The sequence below is a fragment of the Lemur catta genome, chromosome 8, assembly GCF_020740605.2.
Source record: "Lemur catta isolate mLemCat1 chromosome 8, mLemCat1.pri, whole genome shotgun sequence".
NCBI lineage: Eukaryota > Metazoa > Chordata > Mammalia > Primates > Lemuridae > Lemur > Lemur catta.
The window spans coordinates 27,665,805-27,683,374 of record NC_059135.1 but is presented as its reverse complement, the minus strand read 5'-3'; the positions used below and the strand labels follow the sequence as shown (position 1 = coordinate 27,683,374).

General features: G+C 34.2%; 1 protein-coding gene across 1 annotated transcript in view; it reads left to right on the top strand.

The window, feature by feature from the left end:
• The window catches only part of PARD3B (par-3 family cell polarity regulator beta), a 942,908-nt gene that overhangs the window by 483,227 nt on the left and 442,111 nt on the right, over positions 1-17,570 (top strand). The window contains exons 5-6 of the mRNA XM_045558633.1: positions 5,855-5,943; positions 14,045-14,131. Coding sequence (XP_045414589.1) covers positions 5,855-5,943; positions 14,045-14,131 — 176 coding nt within the window. The remainder of the gene's footprint in view (positions 1-5,854; positions 5,944-14,044; positions 14,132-17,570) is intronic.

The following is a 17,570-nucleotide window of genomic DNA, read 5'->3' as shown; positions in this document are numbered from 1 at the left end:
TAAATCTAATGGTGTATATGTGTGTGTGTGTAATAAATTATATACATGTCAGTTGCTAAGACTGAAACAGTTAGGAATGGTATCCATGAAGTCAACTGAAAGATTTCCCATGGCAAGGCATTGCCCAAGGCATGAAAAGTATGTATTAGGTCAAGTTTGAATAACAGTGCTAGACAATCAAAATGCATGTTAATTTCATGTGTGCTTATCAAATGCAGTTTGTTTTTACTTTAGCACAGATGTTTTTGTTCTAAAAAGTAAAAACAAATATTCTGAAATTATGCCCAGAATTTTAATTTTAAAATTTACATTATGTTTATTTATGAGTACCAGGCACATAACCTCATGTTCAAATCTTCTCTGTATAATTTTTCTATTACACTCATTCTGAAATTCATATGCAATTTCAAAAGAAATTTGTAGTTGATTTTTCTGAATGCAAATCTTGTTTTAAAATGCACCTGAGTATTTGAAACGTAACTCAGTTGCAGTTAAAATTTTGTGGGCAAATGCTTTCAAATATGGCAAAAATGCGTTAAGGGGGAAGAATCATGGCAATATATGATTACCCGTAAGTCAAAGAGAGATATCTATTGATAGATGGGACATCTATTTTACTTCTCATCTAAGAGATGAAAAGCTGAGCTGTAAAACTGTTTTTAATTTTGTTTCGTGCTATGGTCGACCAGGGAAGTGCAATGAGAATTTGGTAATGAAGTGAGGATTTTCTTCCAAAAAGTTTTATGAGTGTGTTAAGTTTCTTTTGAAACGAATGATGCTTTATAATGAATACACATTCCTATGTGAAATCAGCGACTTGCACCAACTGTGACATATGAAATGATAGCCTGGTGCCAGTGTCAAGATCATCCCTGGAGAAAGGGTTGCCCTCCTGGTACTTGGCCCTTTTCGTCCAGCCTGTGAGCACTTGCAGTTGTTAGCGCTAGTGCTAACTAAATGTAAACACCTTTACTTTCCAGCTGCTGCTAATTGGTGTGGGAATATTTATGTAAGTGTTGATTTTAAAGCTAAAAATAGTGTGGTGATGTTTAAATCCAACTCATTCTGGCTGTCAGAAATGCTCCCGTGATCCTGAAAGTGTTGCTAAAAATGTTCACTTTTTAAAAATTGTAGTAATTAAACTTGTCTGTTGTGAGAGCCCCACATGATAGGCTCCCTACTCCGATAAAAGAGGTAAAGGACAAGCTTCTTAAAGGTCTCCTCCCAGTTGGCAAGACACGATCTCCTGCTGAACTTTATTAGAGAGCGAAGGACTGTAATGTGGGCAAAAGAGGAGACAAATTTTGAAACAGCTTTATACCTTATATTCCATGCAGCTGATCATATCCCTGTATCCTAAGTTAACATTAAAAATAGCAATTGTAATAATTTTATTAATAAAATTAAATATAGGTCTTTCAAACTTGTGTTTTTTAGAGGCGAGGTTGGGAATTTGAAATCACATAATTAATATTTCTCAAACCTGAAGTTGAAGAAATAGGGTGGCTGTTCAGCACCAGTTGTTCATACTTCTAGTTCTTTATAATCAGGGTTATTTTTGCCCCTTTCCTTCCAAATTTTAAAGTCATAATTTTCCAGATTTTTCTCAAAGTTATTAAAATGAGCTATGAGAAAAAAATACCATTTTAATTTTTAGACATATAATTTCATGACTTTTTATTTCACCATGTAAGTTAGTGAAGGAAAAGCCTAAGTCCTCTTAACTTACTGCTTGTCGATTACTTTGTAATTTTTAGAAAAAGTGTTTTTATGTACCCCGTTAAGAGAGAAGCTGCCTTTGTCCATAAGTATTAAAGCACTGCATTGCTACGGTGTTGCTGAAGTCAATTTAAAATTGGGTTTATGTCCTTGTAGCAGGCCTTAAACATCTGTCTGCCTGCCCCATCTCTAGAGACTGTCAAGGAATACTGTTGCTGCAATATATGGAAATGGTTTTGCCAAGTGACAAACACTCCTCATTAGTTGAGGGGATAAACTATGGTTACTACCTCTTTTTGATACCTGTGGCAAGGCAGAGAGTTTTTGATGCTGCCTTAAAAATAGTAGAACATCTGTCTTGGACATAGAAATCCACGAATGTGTGTTCTTTTTGAAGTCTGTGGTTACTGACATGGTTTCTCCAAAGGCTCAGAATTACCCTTTAGCATATTATCACATTGTAGTTGGCCCAACATTACTTTCATATTCTAATTGACATTTCCATATATTCAGAGCATTAAGTGTGTTGTTGATGTAAATTAAACCTTTTCCTGCCTTATAATTAGAAGAAAAACTCCTTTTTAACATTCTATAATCTTGATTTGAACATACGCACAGGAAAGTATGTTATTTTCCTACTTTGGTTAAGGATCAACAAGAAAGTTCCACTTAGAGTAGGGAGCAAAGAGACAACAGTAGTTAAAACTTTATAGCAAATATCCCCATGTTTTTCTTTGACATCCTGAGGATATTTATTCATGCAGAATACAAAACCAAAAAGAATATTTATCTTAATTAACTGCCACCGTTAACTGTTCATGGATTAGAAGACTTTATATTGTTAAGATGGTAATACTCTCCAAATTTATCTATAAATTCAGTGTGATTATGCCTATCAAAAACCCAGCTGGGTTTTTTTGCAGATATTGACAAGCTGATTCTAAAATTAACATGGAAATATAAGAGACCCAGAGTAGGGTCTTTCAAAACAATCTTGAAAAAGAAGAATAAATTTGGAGGACTTACACATCCTTATCTCAAAACTTAATACAAAGCTACAATAATCAAGACTGTGTAGTAATTGCATGAGAATAGACATATAGATTAATGGAATAGAATTGAGAGTCCAGAAATAAACCTTTACATTTTTGGTCAGTTGATTTTCTTATAAAGGTGTCAAGACAATTCAATAAGGAAAGAATAATCTTTCCAACAAAGGATGCTGGCAAAACTAGATAATGTGCAAAGAATGAATCTGAATCCCTACCTCACGCCATATACATAAATTAACTCAACATGATCATAGGCCTAAATGTAAAAGCTAACACTATAAAACTTTTAGAAGGAAACATAGGTGTAAATCTTTGCAGCCTTGTATTAGGCAACATTTCTTAGATACAATACCAAAACCACAAACAATAAAATAAAAAATAAATTGGACTTCATTAAAATTAAAAACTTTTATGCTTTAAGGGGCACATCAAAAAGTGAAAACAACCCACAGAATGGGAAAGAATATTTGCAAATCATATATTTGACAAGAAATTTGTATACAGAATATTTAAAGACTTCTTTACAAGTCAATAATAAAAAGAAAAATAATTAGACATTTCTCTAAAGATATACAAATGGCCAATAATCACATGAAAAGAAGCTCAACATCAGTAATCATTACAGAAATGCAAATCAAAACTACGATGAGATTTCACTTTCTACCCACTAGGATGGCTAAAATAAAAAATTAAAATTAAAAAAAAAGGAAAATAACAAGTGTTGGTAAGAATATGGAGAAACTGGAACTATCATATATTGCCAATAAGAATGTCAAATTGTGCAGACACTTTGAAAATAGAGTAGCAGTTCCTCAGAATGTTACACACAGTTACCTACCATATACCCAACAATTCCACTCCTCAGTATATATCTAAGAGAGTTGAAAACATATTCACACAAGAACTTGTACACAAATGTTCATAGGAACATTATTCATAAGAGCCAAAAGTGGAAACAACCCAGATGTGCACCAGCTGATAAATGCGTAAACCAAATATGGTATATTCATAAAATGGAATATTATGGGGAATAAAATAGTGATATATGCTACAACATGATTGAGCTTTGAAAACATTATTCTAAGCGAAAGAAGCCACATGTCTTATGATTCTGTTTATATGAACTGTTCAAAATAAGCAAATCCTTACAGACAGAAAGTAGATTAATGATTAGCAGGGGCTTTGGGGGAGGAGAGGATGGGGAGTGACTGCTAATGGGTACGGGGTTTCTTTTTGGGGTGATGACCATGTTCTAACATTGGGTGGTGATGGTTGCAAAACCCTGTGAATATACTGAAAACCACTGAATTGTAGCCTTTAAAATGGGAAATCTTATGTGAATTATATCTCAATAAAGCTGTTGTAAGAAAAAATAAATGGATCTTAAAGCCCCAAGCAATTCTTTAGATGGTTGTGGCTGCATCTCTCTCTGGCAAGTGTCTTGGCTGAAACCTCATAAGGGATCCAACCCTAGAACTGTCCAGTTAAGCCACTTCTAAATCTCTGACTCACAGAAACTATGAGAGATAATAAATGTTTATTTTTTAATCCATTAAGTTTTGGGATAATTTATTATATGTTAGAAGACTAATACAATGAATTTTGTGTGTTATGTGCTTGATATATAGAAAACTAGACACAATTTTACTCCTGTGTAAAAGAGACAGATAAGAAAGTTAATGATTTGGGTATAAATGAGGTCATCAAATATCCTGACATATATAATAGTCACAGGTTCAAATATTTTGTTACATTTATTTACCTAAGCAATTTTGTAACCTGCCCAACTCTGTCTCCTTTTATCGGTAAGAATATATCAAGCCCTTCATAATAATATGAATGTTTGAAAGGTTTTCAGACATTAACCTTTTAAGATTTGTACCTTAAACCTGTGAAGTGTTCTTCAGGCTTATGAATTTTCTTCCCTTTGTTTATATGGAGAGGAGAAACATAAAAAACAAATCTAGTATAGAACAAATCTTTCAAAACATCACTAACCCTTACCTCTGAACCATTGCTGCTCAGTCTAAAAGTGAGGGACATTTTTCACTCAATTCACTACAACAAAGTGCTTCAGTTGCAGCTCTGTGTCTTATTCAAGATATTAACCTAATTTCCTTATTCCAGTCTCTTAAGCTCATCTATTGTCTTACTGTCTTTGTTAGAATAATTCAGATCCATGAAAGCTCTGTTTTATAGGTCTGTTTTTTGCTAACGAGTCTTTCTTCCTGTGGTTTGTTGCTTCAATGAAACCAAAGTTTATGACTATTTATTTGTGACTGCTGCTGAAGAGTGAGGTGTCCACAGAATTAACTATTAAGGAACTGCTCCAAGGCATAACAGGGAACCAATGTCTTCCATAAAGAAGGATCAGCATCAGAATCCATCTTATCCTCTACTTCTCTGGGTAACAGCCAACTCAGCTATGTCCCTATCCTGGAGTGCAGGACCTCTCTGACCCTCTTAGGTCTCTGCAGTGGAAGCATGTTTACTATTTTAGAAATTAAATGGTCAATTTTAGTTTCTCCCTGGGTAGATCATCCTCAGAATCAAGTTTTATGACAAAGTAAGCACTCTGGATTTCTTCTTCCTGCAGTGTTGCTGCTACACTTTTGACAGAAATGACTTTGCCAGGCAACATTTTTTCATGGATTTTGCTTGTGTTATATTTTAGTGTCAGGATGGGGGGGTGCAAGCAAGTGCAGTGCATTAAAGCTAATATTAATATATCACCACCTGTCACTGGAGCCTCCCTTTTGGTATTCCTTTTCCTTGCTGGTTTGAAACACTCAATCCCAGAAGCCTATGGTTGAGTAGCAGGAAGCTAAATGATGTATTCCAAAGCTCTTAACACATTGCCTTGTGTAGATGGCCCATTTGAGTATTTCAGAAACCAAATGGGAGAGAAAAGAACATTGAAAGCACTGAAAAGATTAACACCTGTTTCCAGTCTTCAAAGAAATTGGAGCATACTGTATATATCCAGAGTAAAATCATTTACTCTTTCATGTTGAAACATTTTATTTAGATTTTCAGTTCAATATGTAAGGCACCCACATGCTTATGGGTTTGTTTCACTGCAGGATTCCATGCAGAACTTGGAAGACAGAGAAGTTATGAATGGTGTACAGACAGAACTACAAACATCGCCCAAAATTAAGGATGCATTGAGGTATTCTCTTAATGAAAATAAGAATATTTTATTTATTTCCATTTGATGTTTGTTTCTTTAATAGTTTATAATTGTTCTTATTTTACAAGAAATATCAAGATAAATAGAATCCCGGAGAGAAATATGTCCCAACTCTAACATTAATTACTTAATTACTCTTTTTTTTTTCCGTTTTCTTCCTAAAATGTGAGAACTTACTGACATGTATACAAATGATCCTCAGTCCTTCCAATACTCTGCTGCAACCAGGATTTCTTAATTGCTTTTTCTTCTCTTCCAACAACAGTTTAAAGTGAACATTTCAGAGTTCATTTTGGTTGAGTGGTTTACTTTGACTTTTGCTCTTTGAATACTGCTGTGTATTATGTTTTAACAATCTTGCAATATTTTGCTTGCTGTATATAAAATGAATCCTCTCTGTCAACCAGCAATTTTCATGTTTTTAATGACAGTAACTCATTTGAAGTCATTTACTCTTATGCTTACCAGTACTTCCTTTGGTTTGCACTGATTTCCAGTTCAGCTCTAGGTACTAACTGGGTTCAGATCCCAGCTCTGCTGCGTACTAGTGCTATTAGCTTAGATAAGTTACTCATCTCTCTTTGCCTTAGTTTCTGGTCTGCAAAATGGAAATACTAAAACCTTTTTCAGAGGGTTACTGTAAAGATTAAATGAGTTAATATTTATAAAACACTTTGAACAGTGTTTGAATCAGAAGTCCTGTATTTGTTGTTGTTGCTATTATTGTCATCATCTCTATTGTTGTCACCATTATCATTTTGTTTTAGTTGTTTCGATTTGGAAGAAGGAAAATAATTTTGAGTTTAATAGATAGTTGGCTTCAGCATTGAGTGAAGCTGCTGAGGTTGATATTCATTTGTTCAGTCTGTATATTCCTTTCATTAAGTCAGTTACTAATTGGTGCCAAGCAATTTGCATGAAATAGGTGATCATGCTTTATCACACAGCTGTAGTGTATAGATTCTCCTCTACCTTATAATTTATAGCCATATGACCATAATTATGCTTTACTTAGATTGTTTCTTTGATTAAGGAGTTGCTCAGTATTACAGATTTGGTACAGAAAATCTTCAAGGCACTGTCTTTTCAGAAGCTTGATAAGATTGTTTTCAGAGGTAGAAACAATGAGTCTTATACTCTTATTCTATTTGCCTTTAATTTTGTTTTTTTAATGTTAGCCTTTTCCAAAGTTTGCTAATATCTTGGCCAAATGCTTTGTGGATAGCCGTCATAAAGTAAACAATTGGTTTTTGTTTGCATGAACAAATTATAATAGCTAGCTTCCTCCACATACAGGGAATTCAGATAAATAGAGCATAGGAATTTAAAAATATATGTATTTTCTTTAATTAAAATATGTGCATTATATATGTGCAATTTTACTATCAGAACAGCTTTTGGCATGAATGTTATTATTACCTTCAGTAGGTTGAAGAATAGCAATTCAGAGCAATTAAATGACAGCTGCTGACTTAATCTATACCCACCACTCTTGTCTACAAATCCATTGATTCAAACATTTCCTACGGTGTGCCTTCCCTGACTTCTTGGTGTTTTTATTTCATGCTGCATGTCCAAGGCTAGGAAATGTCATGTAGTGTGTGCCAGTCTAGGAGAAGCACAGCTGAAATCAATTTGAGGTGAAATTCAGAAAATAGAGTGAGTGCAAACTCCCAGCACTTGCAGACTCTGTAGTGGAAGAGGATGAGCACAGTCGTAGCATCACAGAATGTATAACTGGCGGGGGAAACCTTGTGGATGAAGGACATTGGTTTTAGCTGATATGAGATGATAAAAAACAGTTAAAGAGAAATTTGGAGGCCACTTACAGCTGAATTGCATGGTCAGTGTTCTCCTGGGGTGCAGGGGATATGATATCCCATGAAACACGGCCTATGCACAGGACTTTTGGAAAACTTCCACACAGGTGGCATAGAAATTGTGTAAGCTATCGGCAAAGTCCATCTCAAACTGTCTTTAACCTGTTTCATTCCCATAATTATTGCGCAAACGTTTGTTACCTCTCAGCCAGACTATTGCAATAACTTACTAATTCCTCTCTCAAATATCAATCTCTCTTTATCCTAATTGATCCCACATATTACTATTGGATAAAATTTTCTAAACTCCAACATTTATCAAACCATTTCTTAGTTCTGAAACCTTTGGATTTAGGTAAGTCCTGGACTTGAACACTGGCTCTGTCGCTTCTTCTCTGTGCAATCTTGGACTAATTATGTAACCTCTTTAAAATGTTTTCCTCATAGGAAAATAGGTATCATTGTCACCTAGATTAATTGTGAAGATTAAATGAGATATAGGCAACTGACTTAGCACAATGTTAAATTAAAGGCTGGATGAACATTAATTGCTGTTGCCATTATCGTTGCCGTTGTTACACATTTTACAGTTTGTTGTAACTATTTGTCATTCTCTCAAACAAGATGTAAATCCTCCAAAGGATCCCTGGCACCTAATATAGGTTTTAAAATGTAATGGGGGCATATTTGAGTGAATGACTGAATGGGTATAACACATTGTTCCATAAATCATAAGCATAACTATTAACTGCTCACCTATTATTAATGCAAACATCTTTCTTTGAAGAAAATTAACATTTCTCCAAATAGTCTTACAATGCACATCTCTTAGGAAGCATCCCTCAATTTGCTTTGATCTTAAAAAGACAATAAAGCAAAAGAGTTCTCTTGACTGGCTTTCTTAAAAGAATTACACTTTGAGCTTCTCTTTCAGTAGCAAGCGATATGTGCTAAAGTCCTTCACTTCATCCCTAATTCCTATCTCCTTTCTGGCCCCACCTTATCTGTGGACTCCCGCTTTCCCAAATGAGCCTCCTTCAGACTTGCCTTTTGTTCTAGGCTTCAAACTGCCATCATGTTTTATCCTATCTTCTCCTTTGCCTATGTTATCCATTCATTTGGCAAATTATTTGCAGAGCCCACCTCAAAATATTTTGAACCTTTCCATGTGTTTTCATACTTTATTCCTATAATTATTGTTCAAGCCTGTATTTATTTATCTCAGCTAGATTATTGCAATAATTTACTAACTCTTGCCTCGAGTACCAATCTCGCCCTTATCTTTTCCTTTTCTAATTGATCCCACCCACATATTTCTGCATAAATATTTCTAAACTACAGTATTTATCACACTGTTCCTTAGTTCTAAAACCTTTAATGACTTTATTTCCTCCAAATTAAATATATATTTTCCAGCCTGGAATTTGACATACCACTATGAAATTTGATCTCAAGCAAATGGTTCAGTCATCTTCTACACACACCACCTTTCTCTTCCTCTCTTCCTCCTCCTCTACCTCCTCTTCCTCCCCCTCTTCTTACTCCTCCTTCTTTCTTTTCTTTCTTCTCCTCCCTCTCCCCTTCCCTCCTTTTCTCTCTCTCACTATAGTATCACAGCCAATCTCTCTGTCCACAAACCATGCTGGTGCAATATCTCCGTGCAGATGGCTTTCTCTCCTGCACAAGCCCTTTCTACCCACGCCCCTACCACCTACCTTTTCTGATGGAAAATGCATTTCTTCATAGTCCCATCTCAGATGCCACCTTCTTCAGGGAGACTTTCCTCATCCCAGCTTCTCTTCCTGGTTCTGTATCCTTTTCCTCTGAATCACATCAGTAGGTGCCTTTGCTTTGAAATTGACATGTGAAAGTGGTTAGAAACTCCTGCTGTGGAGTGCAGTGAATCCCAATTTGAGTCCTGATTTTACCTTATATGAATGGCACAATGTTGGACAAATTATTAACCTCTCTAAACATCAGTTTACGTTTCCCTAAGATGGAAGTGATATGAATGTTTACTGTATAGATTTGATATGAGTACATGGTATGAGGCCCAGAAGACAATTAGCACATTGCCTCCCTAATAGTAACTTGCATTTATTGAGAATATACTATAATTACTACTACTGTCATTATTCTATTGCTTTGTATTATTTTTTATTACCTGTATCAACCCCTCCCCTAGATTGTGAACACCTCAAGCATTGGTCTTTGTTTTTTTCCTTGCAGTACTTCCCCATTGAAATGACTCAATACTTGTTGAATTCAAGTGAAGTAAGTGAATCTCACTGCCACCAACAGCAAATTCTTTGTTAGATTTTTACTCAGGACATTCACATTGGCAAGACATTTCACCATCAAGTAGAGTTCAGGGACATCTGCACACTCTTCCTGGTGGTTTCCCTCTGCAGTATGTCTGTGGATTAGTCCTCGAAGAACACCTTCTATCCATTTGTTATAGTTCTTTGTCTTCTCTCCCCTGCCCCATGTCAATAATGTAATCATGAAGAAACTGTGTTCCACGATACTACAGTACTTAAGAATTTTTTTTAAGTCTTACTGAGAAATCCAATAGAAAAAAATGGGAGCACTTGAGATAGATTATTCCCTTTTAATCCACAAGCTTGTTTATTTCCTTAGAAAGTTCTATTATAATAATCATACCAATAGCTGACCTTTGGAATATGCCAGATATATGTGTAATGTCTACATGTTATGATCTTTATCTTTCTCATTAAAGCCAACAACTCTATTAGGGAAATCCCTAATCTCATTGTACAAGTGAGGAAACTAAGGCTTTAGATTTTAAAGTACTGACTCAGATGCCTGACTCAAAGTCAGTACTGGGATATACTTTCTCTTTAATTACATATGCAAGTCATGATTTCTTTCTGAAATAAAGTATCTCCCCCTATAGCTCCTATAGCTCAACAAGTGGCCCACCACTGAGTTGAATAATCGTAATGTTAGAAATGCTGTCCATTTGCCATGGGTAAAGAAATTAGACCTACAAACATCTGCAGCTTCTGTTGTATTTTCTCCCTCAAGCCTGAAGTCTTTTTTTCTGGATGGAAACCAAATGAAGCATTTTACCATCCAGCTCTAGCAGAGTCGTCATCCGGACTGGCAGTCTCATTTTTAACCATGGATTCTGTAGCTTCACCCATAGTTTTGTCCAAAACTTAGATCGGTAGCAGCTGGTTCCAGTGATTATTTGAATCAATTTTGTCAATTGGATCTTAGAGCATTTAGCTTGCTTAATATTAGTCCACCTAATGCTTTATAATTATCTGCTTGTTTTAGTATGTCTTAGAAAGTCATATGAAGATAGCTGTTTTTATCTTAGTGAAATCGTTCCACTTTTCTTCTGTGTATAACTGAAATATTTTTCCTTTACCCCACATAGTTCATTTTTTGTCTGTTTTTCATAAGTAACTGCCAATCCCTTTTCCATTGCTAGAATATCCTTTCTACCTCATTTTCTAATATTTTCCATTTTTAATCCTTCTCCAGCTTATCTCCTGACTACTGTACTGTCTTCCACAACACACATGTGTGTGTGTCCTGCTCACTGGTCCCTAAACTGTGCTCTGGAGTTTGTCTAAACAAATAGCATTAATAGCCTGTTTTCACACCTTTGTAAACTCTTACTTTATGAGATATGTATTCAAATAATTGTGTCCAGTACTACTTGCTGTGTTTATAGTCCAGGAAGGGTATGTATATAGAGATCTTTGCAGAACCCTGTCAAGTATTTATAATACTGTGGGGTTTTTTTTTCCTTTAAAATAAAAATACGTGAACTGATCTATGAGACATCCTTTTTCAAATGCTCTTCTTTCCATCTTGAAACAAATAATGGGTAACATTTTGTAAAGCACATAATAAGATATGGTCAATGTAAAAATTATAATACTTACCTTTATTAAATAGATTTAATTTTCTGTAAGTGCTTGTGTATTACAGTCAGTAAAACTGAAAGTCTTTTATGCTTTTATCTGGAATAGTAATATTTTTATGATAATAATTTAATACTTGTCAAAAATCATTCTAGCCAAAGCATTGTGACTATTGTGTGTCACATAATGGTAGAATAAAAGTTTTCTCTGAAATACTAAAAAAAGAATCTTATCAAGTAGAAATAAAATTTAAAAACTGCATCCTCCCAAATTTTTTAGTGTTTTTAAACAAGATAGGTTATTTCAATAAATCATAAGATTGACTTTCTGAAGTAAATGTAAAAATACAGGATTGGTAGTTATTGAAGAATAGGTGTCAGTATGATACATAGAATTTATTTTGTTTTATAGGAGGGGTTTTGAGTGGGGTTAAAGAAATATTTGCAAGATGAAAAAATAATGAGAATCCATAAAAGCCATCCTAAAAATTCTAAGCTGAAATCTTGAAGTCTACACTAGACTAAACATTCATATTCCAAAAGCCCCTGTAAAAATACATGTGGGTGCTATCTATCAGCATGTGGATACTTGATACATTTATTAGAAAAGATTTGTGTTATGCTTTCGGTGCAAAACTATAAAAATACATTACAAAAGTAAAGAGAGTAATATTTTAATGGCTAAACAAGATTTGAATCTCTGTTTTTAAAAGTCTTTAAATCAATATTATAAACAGAATGTAAAAGCTTTAGGTTTAGTCTTTCTCAAATGCCTAAAAATGCACTATAAATATGTTATATAAAAATTATTGCCTTTTGGTTCCACTAAGAGCCATACAACTTTCTCTGCCCACCAAGCGTTTTATATTCAGAATTTATAATACATACCTATATATGACGATCTATGTACATACATTCATATAAATGTCCATAGCCTCACACATATAGAGAAGAATCATTTCCTCCTATATTGTCACTCTAAAATTTGTTTTTGTTTTTAACTTTTATTCTAGTCCTCTGCTTAGCTGAACAAGCTTTAAGTATATTAACAATATCTGGGAAAAATATTTGAAATTTATTATCAGATTTGAAATTCCATCATATTTCACAAATGCTGGAAACTGATGTGCTTTTTTTTTTGCATTTCCTAATGATAATAGGCTTGCAAAGAAAACACATTAAAAATAAGCCTAATCCACTGATGAGAATATATTTAATGTATTTATTTTAGATTGCTGATAATTTGGAGAACACTTCATGCAGAGTGAATTCATCAGGCATCTTGCTTTCTTAATGCTGTTCACAACTTTACAGCAAGGAGCCAAAATTTCACCATTTTCTATTTGGAGCAGAAACGCATTTGTAGCAGCTGTAGCTCTTAATTTGACATCTAGTTTCAGGTCATTTTCATGTAAATAGGAAACAATAGAGAACTGCTTACAATTTCCATAACAGGGATGTTTTCTTCAACTTTATCATTTTCCTCTGGCAATTATTTTCTCTCTCTGGGATTAAAGGAGCCAATAATTGTTCACGGTTATTATTTTTTATCTTTATGAAAACTTGTTAGTTCCACTCTTTATTACTCAAAAGCTCCCAGTGCCTTCTATATATATTTCAGTCATACACACTACCCATTAATATTTCTAGCTCATCCTTTCCTTAATCTGGGATAGGTTAGGCGGGTCGGGCTTTCTATTTCTTTCTATAATACATTTTCTCCAGGCTTTGCAACCTCTTTTTCTACCTTTAAAAAAAAAAACCCAGGAGGTAAAAATTTGGAATTGTTCTATTGAATGAATACAACTGATGTCTTATTGAAAAGCAAGTTTAAGTTTTGACTTACATTGGTTTGAACATGCCCACATGTATTACCAACTGTGACTTCATAACCATATAAAATATAATTCTGTGTTTTTTCTAATAAGTATTTTATTTTTCTTCTGTTCCAGAAAAAAAAAAAAAGCCTGCTTTATTCTTAAGCATAGATTTGCTTACTTCCATGTTTTTTATGATCTGTACAGTAATTGTCAAGTGTGTCTCAATGGGGAAAAATTTTATTTTTGTGTACTTTTAAAATATGTTGATTTATGCAGATTAAGTTAAGTAGGAAGTTATTTTTGTAGGTAGTTATTTTCATTTGTTCCTTTTCTAGGAGTAAAAAGAAATCAGATAGTCTTTCAAACATTTTATTTCCTGGCTCTTGGGAACCTACCAGCAAATCATGTGCTCCTTTGACTTCATCTCTGCTGTTGAAGTTACATTAGTGGGTAATCCTGAGGGGGGTGTGTATGTGTGTTTAATGTGCCTCATCTGGTTTTTAGCAGACACTCATCTGTGCTCTTATTTTTTTCTGCCCCAGTGATATGACAAGAACAGTGGAGATTTCTGGGGAAGGAGGCCCATTGGGAATACATGTAGTGCCCTTCTTTTCATTTTTGAGTGGAAGGTAAGATGTTTTCCTTGTTTCAGAAGCTCATGCTAATGAAAACCCTGATTTCAGCTCCTTTTCCCACATATTTTTCAGAAGAGAATTATGTGTATATTCTGTTACTCAGACGGATACCTCAGGATATACTTTTGTTGGCCACTTATGTGTTAGAAACAAAATAAAATCATTTACTTTACGATGTAATGAAAAAGAAAAAAAATCAATTACAGTTTCTCCATTTATAATTAATTATTAAATACTTTCTTAAAGTATCCTTGTCAGTGACACATAGTGAAAAGAATTCATGGCAAACATTTTAACATAGTGTTAGACAAATGTCACAACTGAATTTTTTAATATTCCAGAATGTACTTCACCAAGTATATTGATATTCCTCAGGTATGTTGAATTTAGAATAATAAGTATTCAAACTTTTTAAGTAGCTATATTGGGAGCCGTATATGATGATTTTAGCTATAGAAGCAAAATGTCATCATGCTATATAATTTTTACTAAAATAAAATTTAGTCAATTAAAAAGAATTTACCACTTCCTTTTGGAATTTTTAAGACATTGTATTTCTAAATCAATATTAGTCAACGGTAATTTAGATTATGTCAGCATTTCTTGGAATTCACATCTATTTCACTGGATATAAAACTTTTTTCCTTGATGGAAATTAAAGTATGTGCCTCACACTTTAATATTAACACTATTATAACAATGTTACAGAACTAGTTTTAGATATTAGGTCACTTTTCAATATGATGACCGCCTTTAACACTAAATTGATATTGATGAGTTGTCAGAAACTTAAAATCAGTTTTTGATTCATATGACATGATTTTAATTAGTTTACCAAATTTATTTTCTTAAATGCATCATTGAAAAGGCAGAATGCTTTATTTTAGCTTAAGGTATCAAAGACTGGAAAAATCAACTGATTTTCCCAAGGTCATATAAAATCCAGATCTCTTGACTTGTCCTCACTCCATTGTTCTTTCTAGAACTAAAATTTTCCCAAAGGTTATATAGTATTAATTTACTGGTTCTGAATATTTATTCAGTTCAGTCTGCCCTATAGCAGGAAGAACAGATTCAGTCATGGTATTTTGGTTGGCATCATATTCAGCAGGTAGCCATCTGCTACCTGTAATTGCAAAGTCATCACCTTTTTTTTTCCTGCAAATAACATCTGATGCCAAGCTCTTGTTAGAATGAACGTTCCCTAAAAAGAAATGAACCGAAAAGCTAGTGGCTCTTATTGTCTCATTTCCTGTATGTGTTAATAAGCGTGTTTATAAATGTTATGGGTTATGGCACAGGACAAACTGAGGTTGTTTTTGATAGACAGGGTGAATATTTACTCAGTTGTCATGAGAAATTCTAATGGCTTTTGGCAGAAGAATACTGATACAGCTTTGTGAAATACCAGAGCAGTTAAATTACCAGGCTCTTTAGTTTAATGAAGCTGGAATGGAACACAAGATCTTCCCAATTTCCCAAAATGAGAAAATATACAATGTGACAGTCACCATACTTCATTTTCAGTAGTTAGGAAAAGAAGCTCACTTCAAATGAGGGAAATACACTGGACTTCATGGATTTCCTCCTTTCTCCTTCCTGGTTTTGATCCCTAGCATAAGCCTTATAGAATAGTAGAAAGAGTATTGGACTTGGATTCAGAACAATTGGATTTGAATCCCAGTGTTCCTTTTTATAATCTTGAGCAAGTCCCCTAAACTTGCTTCTTGTGAATACCTACTATACATCAAGGTTATGGGGATTAAATGACATTAAAAATATGAAAGATCCTTGTAAAACACAAAATGTATGAATGTGTAAATCATCAGTGTGATGATTATTTTGGCTAAAACAAAAAAGCCTGATTGAGAAATGAAGTTTTGTAAGTTCATGGTCACCTGTTCAGTAACTTGCTGAAATAGTTCTATTACTTTTTTTGCAATCCACTAGTATTATAGAAAAGAAATTTAATTAAAAAACATTAAAAATAATATGGAAGTGGAGACATGAGCCAATAAAAGTTAAGAAGTGTAATGAGTACAGGCTGAAACAGCACACTTAACTCAACCCATGTGTCTAGATGCAACTGCATATAGAGCATGTCAGACAAGTGTCTGACTTCATGTTGCCATATGGTTTCACTGTGTGAACACAGGGGCTTAGTTAAGGTCATAGTGGTATACTTTGCTGTTAATTTCCTTCCATTTATTGGTTTGTGTCATTATTTTAAATTAGAATTTACATTTAATTCTTTACTAAGATTACTGTAATTGGCTTTGCCTCCAAAGTATTTTTTATTTTTTTCTTTAAAAAAAAAATGCTGCCACACCTGTTGTTGAATAAGAAACCTAATCTAAGTTAGGACATCCTGAGTAGAATATAGTGGCTGCTGTACTAGATAAAGTCTCAATGAATTCATTAAATACCATAGCACAGGGGTGTTGAATTGAATGCAGCTTGTATTGGGGGCCATTGGCTTTCCCAGTAAAAACCAAAGCAAAATAAGCATACAAAAAACTAAGTTCTTGGAAGTAAAAAGCAACTTAATGTTGTTCATTTTTTAATCTGTGGGGTTTTTAGAATTAAAAACATGAAATCTAATTTTTTTTGGTAAAGATAGCATGATATACCTTAATTTTATAGTAAAGACAGCTAAACATGAGAGAGAAAGAGAAATGATGAGTGAAGACTGACATAGAATGTGAGAAGAGGAGATATTGAGACCAAAATGCTAATCTGATAGAGTAGCTGGAACTGTGTGATACTATGGGAGGAATAGGAAAGGGGGCAAGGAGAAGGTATTGGTGCCTAAATGATTATTAGAAGAGCAAGAATTGTTACCCCTCTTAATCTGCAAGGCTGTGTATTTCAGCATCCTTTATCACTGCTCATTAATGCAAATTAACTGGTTAGTCTTGGCCTACAACTCCTCAGCAGCATTAATCTTTAAATTCTGTGAGTCTTGCTCTCAAATGAGACAGCTACCACAGCCTGCCAGTTTGGGGCAAAGAGGATAATGAGATATTGTTTTCTGAGCCTTTTCATGGTGGGTTGGATGAACCCAAACTGGAGAGACTCCATCCCTTCCATGGAATAGAGAGGGCAGGAGAGGTTCGTTGCCAGCGACCAAACTAATCAGTCAGTTTTACATTTTACCAAAATTACCTCTGACACATGGGTTTTACAGTTGGGCTTATTCTGTCAATAAATTTTTCATGGAAAGTTAGGTTATTTAGATCAGTGAGGTTCACATAGCATACTCCAGCTGTAATATGCCAGCTAAATTGCAACCCAGTGGCCTGAAAGAATTAATTCATCTCCCAAAATGTGAAATTAAATCCTAGGGAGTAACATTACATGACTGATGATGTACTGAATTAAATTAAAGGAAGACTTGAATGCTTGTTAAAAAAAATATCACTTACATAAACTA